The 13,385-nt window shown below is 36.8% G+C and overlaps 2 protein-coding genes, 1 long non-coding RNA gene and 1 other non-coding gene across 5 annotated transcripts in view; 2 read left to right on the top strand and 2 right to left on the bottom strand.

Annotated features, from left to right (window-relative positions):
• LOC119084351 (protein neuralized) overlaps positions 1-13,385 on the bottom strand; it is a 54,060-nt gene that overhangs the window by 27,131 nt on the left and 13,544 nt on the right. The window contains exon 1 of one of the 2 annotated variants that reach the window (XM_037194294.1): positions 789-983. The exons of the other annotated variant lie outside the window; for it this stretch is intronic. Within the exon in view, the coding sequence (XP_037050189.1) occupies positions 789-879 (91 nt within the window). The 5' untranslated portion in view covers positions 880-983. Of the gene's footprint in view, positions 1-788; positions 984-13,385 lie in introns of those variants that run through there. 2 annotated transcript variants of the gene reach the window in all.
• On the top strand, positions 325-1,311 carry LOC119084364. Its single transcript, XR_005089053.1, has 3 exons — positions 325-335; positions 451-485; positions 1,299-1,311. It is a non-coding gene; the product is annotated as an uncharacterized LOC119084364 (long non-coding RNA).
• Positions 9,638-11,230, top strand: LOC119084353 (peptidyl-glycine alpha-amidating monooxygenase B-like). The gene is made up of 3 exons (XM_037194298.1): positions 9,638-9,743; positions 9,808-10,192; positions 10,270-11,230. The coding sequence occupies exons 2-3, from the start codon at positions 9,818-9,820 to the stop codon at positions 11,104-11,106; spliced, it is 1,212 nt and encodes a 403-aa protein (XP_037050193.1). The 5' UTR covers positions 9,638-9,743; positions 9,808-9,817; the 3' UTR covers positions 11,107-11,230.
• Positions 12,097-12,168, bottom strand: Trnap-ugg. The gene has a single exon. It is a non-coding gene; the product is annotated as a tRNA-Pro (tRNA).

The following is a 13,385-nucleotide window of genomic DNA, read 5'->3' as shown; positions in this document are numbered from 1 at the left end:
GATTGAACACTGACTGGTGAAAAAGTTGTCATTTGAGAATAAACGTTCACATACTTAGCCTTCATTTCTACCTCATAACACAAGATTGTGAAAGTCTGAAAGTTCAAATTTTTGGTTGTGGAACTAGCTCGGCAGGTACACCTCCTGGACCATCGGAATCTTCGTTATTTTGAATAAGGTTTGAATCAAATTCGGTTTTACTGATTCAATTCAGATTGACCCGAACCGGATTTCGAACCGAATTTGAACTTGATTCTTTCAGGTTGAATCAGTTCGAGTTCGGGTAATCCGAATTTTTCGCATGAGAAATCACCAATTTTCACGAAAAATTTCGTGTTACCCGAACGTGACCTGATCTAACCTGAAAGTTTCAGATTGAAGTGAGGTGCGGGTCAAATCGGAAAGTGAAAGCTCAGGTTCGGGTGAGCGATTAGGGTCGAACCAATTCAGGTTCAATTCACGTTCGGGTCGAACCCGAAATCTTAGTTCAGGTTAGGGTTCCAGTCCGACCGAAACCAACCTGTTTCGAGCATTAGTTTAGTGGGAAGCCTACAGTAGGATTGTCTAATTAGGACATCTTTTTTGAAAATATTCTCATCTGAAACACAAAGTAGTTCCAGTGCCCCTACTTAAACTAATGCGCTCGGAACCACTTAAAGACTGAAAATTTCACACCACTTAAATGTTAAAACTACTGAAAACAACTCGATTTTCAATTGTACTCTATGGCTACATAAAATCTGATCATTTGCATTAAAACCATTAAAAGGACTGTAAAAGACACTCACTTCGTTTTCCTTTTCGTCGTTTTTTATTCTCCTTAATGACGTGCTTCGACTTTGCCGGCATGAATAACATTTTCACTTTAATTTCATTCATAGTTATGCAATCACGTTCACATTAATTTATTGTTATTACACTTTCAGCGTTCGTTGAACATTGAACGGCCACAGAATGAAATGAAAATCGTCGATCTAATCGAATTTTCAATTCTAACTGTGAATTACACGACATAAATATTATGAGTCACTCGGGTACCTACTGTAACTACAATGGCATCATTGTTGTGCTTGCGTCAATATTTGAAACTATTTTCTCGTCTGATTATTAAATTTGAATTTGTTTGTTGATCGTTTCGATGTGTGAGTTACCTTTGGTTTTAGTTTATTTAGTTTATTTACTCGTTGACTTTTATTTTTCAATAGGGAAGGCCTTTGAGATGATTTAGGTATACACTGAATGTATAATTGTATAAAGTGTGTGCAATCACAGAGTCATGATCAATATGTTCAGATAAGAATTTCAGGTTCATTGACTCATCAAAACAAATGGTTTGTGATTCGTGGAATTAATTCTTATTATAAGTCGGCGTTGAAAAAGTGAAACGCCGACCGATTCGGGTTAATCGAAACCTGTCTCAGGTAATAGAAAATGATTATGTAATTCGGATGGATATCATGTCACTTAAGGAAGCAGTGAGCGAATCTTTACGAAGTAGTCTAGTCGATAACGGAAAACGTTTACAAGAGTCTTCTGCTTATATCTCATCCAAAAAAGTTCCAAATGTGTCCTAGTAAGAAGAGAAATTTGTGTTTTTGCTATAGCTTCCTGTCTCTTCTTGTTAGAATACTTTTAGAAGTATTTTTGGGTGAAATCAAAGCAGAACACTCTTGTAAACGTTTGTACTGAAAATTGCGTTATCGACTACACTAAAGCGGTAACAAACTAGTAGTTTTCAACATTGGAATGTCAAAACTCTATTTAGTTGATGAAAGTTGAAAATTGGTAACAGTCGAGGCCTGCAACACCTGTTGACTTGTTCGTGCTCTGTTCATGGTGAATATGATCCACCAATTGGTATGGTAATTGGTTAATCCACACCTTTATAATCTACGGTCGCTCATTGTGTAATAAAAGTGGCTTAAGTACACTCACAACTAGACATTAACATCACTTTCCACAAATGTAATTAAAGCGATAAGATTATCACACAGTCCACACAGTTAATTTCTATTTCGGTTACAGTCAAGTTCACACTACTAATTTACCGCTTGATTAACAGTTTTATCATTTGTTAGAGAATTCAATTGATAACCGAGAGTATAATTGAATGAAATGATTTATTATTCGGCGGGAAATGTGTACGGCAATAGACCGATTCAATCGATACTTTCCGACTGACTAATTGTCTCAATTCAAGTGTTTTTTGTCGGTTTTCTTTTTTATTTATTTCCTTTAGATTTCCAGTCTGTACTGAATACTGATACATCCTACAACATTTGCATGCAATAAAAACGAACATTTGGTTATGTGAATCTAAACCAAACATTTTTTTTCTTAAATGTAAACTAAAAATAAAAATTTCAAGGTCAATCCCGTCAAGCCAATAGTGTATACAATTAGGGTGGATCGATTTTTAAAATTTTAATCCAAACTAGGGCTCGGAACAGATCAGATCAATCTGAATTTATTTCAGATTGATCTGAAATTTACCCGATCTGAGTCTGATCTGAAAATTTGGATCTGATCTGATTCAAATTTAAAATCTGAAGACTTGAATCCGATCTGATCTGATCCAATCTGAATGATCTGAAGCGATCTGAAGTCCCAAGAATAAAATTTGAAATTCCAAAACTTGCTACTATTATTGATTTTATTAGTTCTCCTGCACTCGCGGAGCCCAGCAGTTCAAGAATTTCTAAGAAATTAGCATTTGTTTAGTCATACTGATTTTTAGATTTCAGATTGGTCCGAACATTTCCAGATTCAAATTTTCAGTTCTGTGATCAGATCAGATCTGCTTCCAATTTTCAGATGTCAGATCAGATAAGATCAAGCCGCCAGAGATCTGGATCTGAATCTGAAATTTTCAGATCGCCTTTTTTCAGATTCAGATCAGGTCAGAACGATCTGTTTCGAGCCCTAATCCAAACAGCACATAGGTTTCCATAACCAGCCGAGTTCGCTGATGAATATTCCAAAAAAGGGTTTTTTTACGTTTTAAGCAATTTCTACGTGTAAGGGATTCTTCAAACATTGATAGCGCGGAGACTATTTCAAGAACAGTAAAACATTAAATAAAATTGTGAACTTCACGGCCTTTTCAAGTTAAATTTGGTTCCCAACGAAGAATTGTTCAACTTTGAAGTGAAATCTGGGACTAAAGATGCATCATGACCTAGGTCAAATTATCCGTTATTCCATCCATGATTTCATTCGAAACAGAAGAGGTTTTCGAAACACATTAGGAAAATGTACTTCTCGTTGATGTTTGTTGAGGCAACCTAGGTCAAGAATTTTTGACCATATTGGGAATCTCATTTGCCCCGCGAAGTGAATGTTTCTATTTCTGAAATAGGATGTACTGAAAGAGCCTCCACTAGGCTTTCGGACGATACGTCTAATGTCATTACATTTACAGAACCGACTTTTCCTCGCATGGACGAACCTGAATTTTAGGGCCTTTCTGAAAGTGAAAATTTTAAAACTTCCATTGTCTGTATGCCATAACTGGAAAGAAAATATGCAACAGATAGTATGTGAACAATTGGGCACCCTTCAAAAAAATCGGCAAAATAATCAGCCATGACTCGGTCAGTTGTGGAACACTATGAGCTATTTGGATTAAAATTAAAATTAAAAAAAAAAATCGATCCATCCTAATGTATACACTGTAGACCGAAACACATATATCTTCGCAAATTATACTGGAATCCCATCATCACCTCACATCCATTCGTCTTAAATGAATAAAATTTAAAAAGAAGAATCCAAAACACAATAACGAAACACTTGAAGAGTTTTTTCTTTCTGTCTTTAATATCTCATTTTGTGTGTTTCTATCATCTCTTCCGACTCGAGACGATGTGTTGCATTACCTCTGGATGTTTTTAAATGAATCGATTCTTTTTATCGATAAAAAAAGTCGTAAACATAAAACACACGAAACTAACGAAACAGTGAATGAATCAGCGGGCTTATGAGATACCACATTTTCGGAAACGTTAGATACAAAAACACAATTTTCGTTAAGCGCAATCAAATCACGTCCAAGTAATAGTTCTAGTCAATGGAAACTGGCTTCGAATGTTTATAATATTTTGTGTTGTTGTCTGACGCTGAAAGGTAAAATGTGTGTACCATCGAATTACATACACGACCGTTCAAACCGTGGCAATTGTAAATTCATACGCGATGTTAGGCACGGCTATACCGTGGCTTGTTCGAAAGGTTTTACACACACGCATACACCGCAGACACCTACGATAAATTAAAAATTGATACCGAAATGAACTTTAATTGGCCATATGATTATGAATTCGATTACACAGTAAATGGTTCTCTTGATCAAACATCGTTTTGTAGGTAGCGAACGTTAGTAAAATCGTAACAAGTTTTCATTTCGTCATTACAATTTGTTTATCGTGGTAATGGTAGTGAGTGAACGTGTGTATCGCACGGTAGGTATATCACACAAGCAAATGTTGAAACGGAAAAGGGTACATTTTTCGGAGGGTGATCATTCGTATGGAAACATTCTGGTTTGACAACAACAAGAATTTGTGAATTGGGACAGGCTAAATCTACAATCTACATTACTGCGGTGTAACGACACGACGCTACAGAATTGTTATGCACACTGTTTGTGAGTGAAACACATACACCGATTTGGAAGCGAATTCATTGATTCAGGGTGATTAAACCATATCAAAATTGAAAAGCTTCCAACGCGAGTCGGCGTTACTTCGCTTAGGAATGTTTTCAGTGTTGCCAATCCCCAAAGGCCCACAGTGCGGTTTATGCCAAATATTGATGCAAAATTTAAAAATCCCAGCGGACATCGACAGGTAGCATTGTGCGACCAGTGTGGGCCTGAATAATTTATTAAAGATTTGTCAGCTAACGAGCCTATGGTAGGTGGTGAGAGATGAATATAACATTCAGAAGGCTGATGCGTGACCATCGCTTTTCTAGAGAGACTTTCCAGTCATTTTCGTCAGATCTTCTCTATTCTAAATTTGTGTTTCTGATGACGAACGGACGAAAACGTAAAAAATCATTGAAGGTCTTTGCCGTATCGTAAATGACGTTAAATTTTCTATTGAATCGTCTCCGTCTTTATGATAACAAACTGGCAGAGGCCACTCACAAATGAGATAAAAACGACGTTATCGTTAATGCGATAAAAGGATGGATTATGTTGTGCTGTCGAGATTTGCTTAGGTTTTAGGTGTTATCGTGATGTTGTGTTTTGCGAAAGAAGCAGCTGGTATTTAGGCATCACAGAGGTGATATTAATAAGAGATAAGAATTCAGAAATGGGATCAAATTTCTCAGAAGAAAAAAGTAGTAAGGGGGAGCATCCATAAAGTACGTCTAACGTCTAAATGAAGGTAAACAAGAGTCTCGCGAGATAACTCGTCTTATGTCTTATAAGTGTGGGTAAAACATAGCTAACGCCGACCCGTACGAAACACCTATTCGTATCAAAAGCCTTTAATGTGAAACTCTTCATTTCTCTTACTTCATTTTCTTCTCTGCTGAAAAACTATTCTCCCTTTAAAATCACTTACATTATCCACTCTTTGCCTTGTTATCATATACAACTAAATTGCCGGAGGCAATATAGACAGCCCCGTACGAAGACAAATTTCATAAATTCCTATTTAAACAGCTATATACCGCTATATTTAACTATATTTCACTATAAATAAACATTTCACAGATAAATATATGCTATTATATAGCTCTATATGCCTGTATATAGCTCAATATAGCTGTATATAGGTATATATAGATGTCCGTATATGTAATCCCTGAAACCCCACACACATAACAAATTATTTCCATGTTAACAGAAACTCTCTAAGTATCATTTTTCCCAAGATATTTCTATTTTACTAAAATCCAATATGGCCGCCGGAAGCCATTTTGTTAGGAGACCGGAAATAGTACCGACGCTTTACATTCGTTAATACCTTTCAAACAAAAAAAAATTCATGAAATTCGGTCAAAATTTACTCGAGATATTGTCAAAATACACCACGTTCACTGTACTTCCGAGTAGCCAGATAAGAGCTCACTCCAAGAGACCTAGCTCACGCTCCGGAGAACATAATTTCATAAAAAAATTTTTCCCTGATTGGTACGGTCAATACCTATCTAATAAAGCTAAAACAGACGAAATATGTTCAAATGTGGCCGACCTACAAGCAAAAACTGCTTGCCGCCCTGTGCCTGTTCCACACCAAGGGGTCTAACTCACGAGTCGGTCATCCGATTTCCGTAAACTTTTTTTTTGTCGATCGGTATTGTAAATACCTTTTATTTGACGTATCACTTACAAGTTTAACGTTTAAATGTCCGGAGATATCTTCGAAAAACCGTAAAGCACTTATTGGGCCACAGCTCGGGAGGGGTCGATCCAAAATCATTCATCTTCGAACTTAGCCTGTCTTTTGACATTACCAAACGGGAAAAAAAAGAATTTTCAAAATCGGATGCGTTTTACTCAAGTTATCGTGCAGACAGACGGACAGACGGACAGACGGACATTTTTTTTTTCGCGGATTTGGCATCTCTAGACAACCACAATAGGTTTCCCCTTACTCAGGGAGTCCAATTCGACGTGTTACAAACGTATGCGTAAACCCATAAGACCCCAATACTTCGTACGGGTCTAAAAATGGCAAAAAACGTAGTCAGTCCATTTGAAGTGAAGCAAATCAATGAAATTTCATTTTTCTTATAATTCACTAAAGTGACACGTTCCGTTTCTGCATTTAACGATTCAATATTAACCTAAAATCGGATATGCTTCCAGTTGACCTGATCATTGATTTTTACGTTTCGGGCTGGCTCGGGTTGAATTTATTTTTCACGCTAATGATTTCAGATCAACTTTATCCGGTTCACTAATCTATAAATAAATTGACAACGTTCAGAGAGAGGGTGGGTGGAAGACCCTAAAATTCCATAATAGAAAATCATCCTGATTTGATGGCAATAATCAGCCAATATCTACGGTTGGTGGCGATCTGTTTTGCATAAACTACGAGATAATATTTTGGTCTAAGCTCAAGCAGTTATTGGTCTTAAATTAGATTGGTTTTGTTTGAATCAACCCACATGAATGAGATCAACTACATTGTTTTGCATTTGTTTTTCCGATCACAGGCGGATAGTCTAAACAAAAATATTTTCTATTTGTAACGAAATGCCCGATCAAAATATCAAATAAATATTTTTTTATTCAAAATAAACAATGGGCAATCATTTAGTCATCACAGCAATTAGTAACGTGCGATTTCAGCACAAAAACCGATTTATCGTAAACGATGAAAACGGTTAAATCGACAAGAATTCCGTTCACCGACAAAATACATAAATTTCTTGAGATTTGGTTGATTGTTGACTTTTTGCAATAATAAACACTTCCCCATGTGCAATCCATCTTCCTTCTGTTTTCATATAAAATCCATCGGACTAATGATTTCGGTTGAAATGTTATTTATACTGAAATAGTAATAGTCGCCGAATAAAAGTAGATTAAAGAGTTACGAACGGAATGATCTGGTTAGATTTATGCATCATAAAAATGATGATCAAACGATCTCCGAATATCATTGAACAGTTTTACTACCAAGACACATTTATTGGTTCATTCAGCTTTCAACTTTGAAACGCTGATTTTAGAATTATAATTTCACTCAATGTATAATAGAACCGAAAGTATGCTTGCATCACTCTATATATACTCAACCCATCAGTTTAGTACATTAAAGTAAAAGATTTGTACATCAACTTTCTGCTCAATCCCACAACGTTTGTGCTAAACAAAGAACGAGAACAAATCGAAAAATATCATCGTATCGCAATTGGTGCCCATATGCCGGCCGAACGATTCTTATTCCATTTCTGATCGTTTTGAATGCCGAAAAATAAATAAATTTGTTCGTCGAACAGAAGGTAAATGCTGAGACGAAAATGATGAAAGAGCAGGTGATGGCACGCGACAGCGCTTTTCTTTGTGATAATCATGAGCATTATACATAAAATTAGTTTAATGCTGGCGCATGTTTTTGTTTCGATCATTTTTTTTTCGTTTAACATATGAGAGAACACATTGTACTGGGAGACTGGCAGAGTTTTTTTTATTCTCATCAAGGGAAGGTGCAAAGTTAATTTTTGTAATTCGGCTACGAAGTGGGGTACTTTTCGTGTGCCATTGTAGTATCGAAATACTTATCGATGCTGGAATGTGAAAGCTGCGACATATGCATTCTTGTTTTTCTTCTGTGGTTTGTGTCATAGCAGAACACTTTAATAGGCTATCAAACCATGAAAGGATAAAGTCAGGGTCATACCGTACGCCCGAAGGTTGTGCTAATCCACTTAGTTATCGTTAGTTATGTACCAACCACATATGATGGAACTACAGTTAACCAATTATATTATGACTGTAGGATTGTAGGAAGCATTACTTTTACATCCGACACTTTTTCCACATTCAATTGAACCAACGAATTCAAAATTCAAAATCGGCTGCGCCTCGGATCAAAAAAATTCACACGAAAACTCTAATTTTCATCTTTTTATCCCTTGTTTCGTAATATACCATTACATGCATCGAAAGTAGTGCATGAAACATGAAAAGTACGGTTTTCGACCCATGTAACATGTAAAATACATATAGTAATAGCACACACAAAAATCTCTTCTAAATTGCTTACTGCCTTTGTGATCAAGTCAGATGTGAGCTAAACTGTCCTTTCAGAATTTTCATTAACGCTACCGAGGCTTCTTTAACTGCTTGGACAAGCAAAGTATATGGTGCAGATAATGAGAAACTAATTACTTGTATGTCAATGGTGCCAATCGACAAAATCAAAAATGAAATTGAATTCGTTGGTTCAATTGAATGTGGGAAGTGTGCAGGATATAAAAGTAATGCATCCTACACCCCTTGTCAGAATATAATTGGTTAACTGTAACTGGATATATTATAGATTGAGGCTCGGATAGGGTTCGTGTTCAACCAGAACCTGAAATTGTCCAGTCGCAGAGAGATGCTAATAAGATGACTGGGTCGTTTCGACGGATAGAGGGAATATATCGAATGACAGTTGGGTTTTTGAGAGAGAATTCAATACATTTTCTCTCAACCAATTTTAAAATCTTTCGACATATTCCCTCTATCCGTCGAAACGACCCAGTCGTCATATTAGCATCTCTCTGTCCGGTCGGGTTCGGGTAACCCGAAATTACAAATTTTAACGAAAAATTTCAGATTACTCTTGACCTGATCTAACCTGAAAATTTCAGGTTTCTGGTTGAGCCCGAAATCGATCCGAGTCTTAATGCAATTTAGTGGCAACAAAAGTTCCTAACAGCCTAATAACGACACGCAAACTCAAGTAAACACGCTACACGTATAAGATGTGGTATTAGCGCATTAGTAATGTGGTAGTAAAATTGCAGTCGATAGACAAACAATAAACCTACTGTCGTCTTGTCTCTAATTTAAATAATTCAAATTTATCAGGATTACATTGGTACGATTTTGTGGATTAACGAACGTACAGATAGTACTTTTTTAACGAAAACAAATACTGTCGATGTGACTTGACTTGACTTGACATGTGAACAGTTGCGTGAACAGAGCGAAGAAGTTATTACTGAAAATAAAATTTAAGGAAAATCACTCGTCGTTGTTCTACCTTTGTGACGATTACCGACGTGATGTAAGTACTTGATTTTGAAATATATTCATTAACAACTGACATTGTTCCCCATTCTTGTCTGTAGCACATATAAAATGACTAAGTTTAAGTTACCTGCCATCCCGATTGTAGTTTTAATTATCTTGTCGGCAAATTCATCCGTCGGCCACAGATATTTCGAGTTCGACTCATCGTGGCCAGACGAATCTGTACCCGATTTACAACTACATGGCACTGCCATAGCACCGGACTACGAAAACAATCTGGTCGTCTTAAATCGAGGCAGTCGGCATGCGATTCCCGATCGAAACCTAACGATTGACGAGGACATAGTGACTGTTCTGGATCACGAAACTGGAAAAGTTTTAAGGACTTGGGGAAGGAACTTGTTCCATCATCCACACGGCATTGAGACAGCGAGTAATGGAGATATATTCATAACCGATTCACATTTACATCAGGTGTTCAAGGTATGCCAATAAATTGGAATAGTGTAACCAACGCCCTCCAAAAAATCTCTCGAAAATTCGAAAATGTCTGTTTACAGTTCGCTTACATTCCCGAAACCAAACTGTGGAACAATGAATCGATAATGACACTAGGTGAAAGGCTCGTCAACGGTAGTGGTCGCTACCATTTTTACATTCCAGCCGATGTGGCAATCGAACCAGATACGGAAAATTTTTACGTTGCAGATGGATATGGCAACACCCGAGTTGTCAAGTTTGATAGATGCGGAAATTACATACTGGAATTTTCAGCAGGATCATCCGACGGCTCGGCTCCTATTCCATTTAACATTGTCCATATGTTAACGGTTGCTGTTCGCCATACACCGACTGCAAATAGAGCGTTGAGACGAAGTGCAGCCAATCAAGACATTGTTGTAGCTGTGGCCGATCGTGATAATTTCAGAATTCAATATTTTAGCGGAAATGGATCTTTCCTGTACGAACAAACATCGGCGCAACTGGGAACACCAAACACGTTTTTAATGAGTGTGGCCCATGTCGATGTCAATCCACGAGAAGCGCCTTATAATGCCGATGTCGACGCCGAGTTCGGTATTGTTTATGCTGTAGATCTTGGTACATTCGCTATACCACCAGTCGTGATCGAAATCGGTGTAGGATGGTCAGAACCATCGATAATATCGCAATTTTCCACAAATATATCGGATCCTTTTTTGCGCAGAGGAGCGGCTCATGATATCGCCGTCAGCAAAAATGGAGAGGAAGTCTATGTTGTCGTATCGAACTCAAGTTCACTGATCATAAAGAGATTCCAAATGAAAGTTGAAAGTAGTGCGACTAGGAGCGTTCTGATGTCCAGTTTGTTTATGTTCATCATGACGTATCTGAGCTCAGCACTGCTTACACAGTAGAACAATTTTAGTAAGTGAATAATGTTATGAAATCAGAAATTTGAAACAAAAATGTATCGACAGTCCACACTTCCGTAATGTTGATATTTTTACGCTTTAATAAAAGTTAAGCAAATGAAAAATGGGTTTTTCGTTTTAGATCAGTCGAGCAAAAGACACCAAATCTGTTACGGACGGGTGTCATCTGTTTTCGATAGCGATTTCAGGGATAAATTACCAGCTGACTGAAATGCGCTCTTATATAGCAAAAAGCATGAGTTGAAAGAGATGAAGTACTAGATTTGACATCAATCTATCGAAAATATTCAGTGAGGTAATAGATCCGATAGTAAATCATTGAAATGCACAAAAAAGACACTCAGGCTTTTGCAGACGGTTACATTGTGGCCATGGATAATTTGGATAATTTTACCTGCCATAGTTACAATGTCTACAGGTGCCTTTAAAGAAGGTTTCGTTTTTGACTGGTAGTTAATTCGACAAAAAGCGAGAAAATTTTAGAGAACATTTTCATCGAAAGTCTTCTGATAATCTCCAAGTTAAATGCCGGATTATAAAGCGCTCATTCATAGGAAACATTTTTCAAAATGGTGACTATTGAGGGCCAGCAGATTGCAAAATGTTTCGCTTTTAGCAAACCCAATGCTGAATACTTATCAATTTGTGTTTGGAGTAACAATTTTCTATCAATTCCGATCACACTCAACACTCAACATGCAAAAAATGTTACCCAGGTAAATTATCGCTAATTAATTTTTTCGACAACAAGGAATGCCTGCGGTTAAACTGCTGACAATATTACATTCACTGTAATCACTTGGTACAGGTATAACGACGACATATCTGATAACATTAACCATCAAGCCAATTCGGGTGTATGAACTTTCGTATAGCTCCTAATATTGTGCGATACCAACGAAACAAAGAGTTGTTTGCATTGTCCGTACACCTTCAATTACGATCAGTTAACTAAAAAATGAAAAAAAAATCGGGCTCAACCGGGATTTGAACCCGGGACCTCTCGCACCCAAAGCGAGAATCATACCCCTAGACCATTGAGCCGCACAAACTAATACCATAGTATGTGGACTGTATGCCACGCCACAGCTAAAACCAATAAATCTACGATGTGAACAACGATAATAATCATCGAAATAAAAAGTGAAAGGAGTGTTGGTGACCTACAGTGACGTCGAAATAATATTTGATGTTGAATAATATTGTGTCGCTGGAAATAATATATTCATGCTGATCAATGAGAAAATTTAATCGAAATATGCAAGCAAATTGAGTAACTGAGCCCAACAACAACGTCGGAAACGCTATACAGTAAAAATGATTTTGAATTCAATTTTCGTAATAACTTCTAGCGGATCTATGAAATTGATTCTGTTAAATGTAGATCGAAGAAAAATCAGCAATTTTTTTTAAAATGCAAATCGATTCGAAGACGAGTTGAGCCAATTTCCTTTGGTATACAGAATGAATAAGATCGAAAAAATGCAGAGGCAATAACATTAAAAACATCTCGACTAGTAGTATGGGCCATGAATCCGTATACAAAGTCAAGAGTTTGTGAAAACAGCATATAATTTATGCAGAGAAATGATAACAGGTGGCGTTTATTGGCGCAGCGCCGTCTGTTATCATTTCTCTGAATTTATGGAACCGTACTTGAAAAAGCATGTTAGGAAGGTATAATTCAGTCTCATTTGGACACAGCGCCAAGTATTTGAATATGAATCCAGTCTAGATCGTCTAGATCTGTCTATGTCATTGCACAAAACGTGTTGATGGCAGTGTGCTATACATCAACATCATACTAACTTATCGCAACGTCTTCAAAACTTGAGCTCGACAAAGATACTAATAGCTACAGACAGAGATGGGCCCGTAATATTACCGTGTAATATTACCCGGTAATATTACGTAATATTACTCGAAGCTCGGTAACATTGGTAATTTAAAGCCTCGGTAATATTACGTAAGTTACGTAATATTAACCAAAATCAGTCAACATCTTGTAAATTTTAATCATTTTCAACAGAAATTACTCGTTTTTAGCAAATTCAAGTGTATTTTATCGTATAATTTTGTTCTATTGAAACGGTAAATTGGCCTATAGCCCTTCTATTTAATTGTGAACTGCTTAACTGTCAGCCTAGTTAAACAACTTGTTCAAAAACAGTCGAGTAGTATACACATTTGAATGTGTTTCAACCGAAATTGATAATTAATAGAGCGTGGATTTTTACGATTTCTCTCAGAGTTTTCACTGA

The sequence above is a fragment of the Bradysia coprophila genome, unplaced genomic scaffold, assembly GCF_014529535.1.
Source record: "Bradysia coprophila strain Holo2 unplaced genomic scaffold, BU_Bcop_v1 contig_732, whole genome shotgun sequence".
NCBI classification, from domain to species: Eukaryota; Metazoa; Arthropoda; class Insecta; order Diptera; family Sciaridae; genus Bradysia; species Bradysia coprophila.
The sequence above is the reverse complement of the archived record's forward strand: the minus strand, read 5'-3'. Positions and strand labels throughout refer to the sequence as shown.

Excerpts from the sequence above, each read along its gene's own strand:
- LOC119084353 (XM_037194298.1), top strand. The coding sequence starts at position 9,818 with ATGACTAAGTTTAAGTTACCTGCCATCCCGATTGTAGTTTTAATTATC. Across the intron at positions 10,193-10,269 it reads ATTTACATCAGGTGTTCAAG|TTCGCTTACATTCCCGAAAC; the intron begins GTATGCCAATAA and ends GTCTGTTTACAG.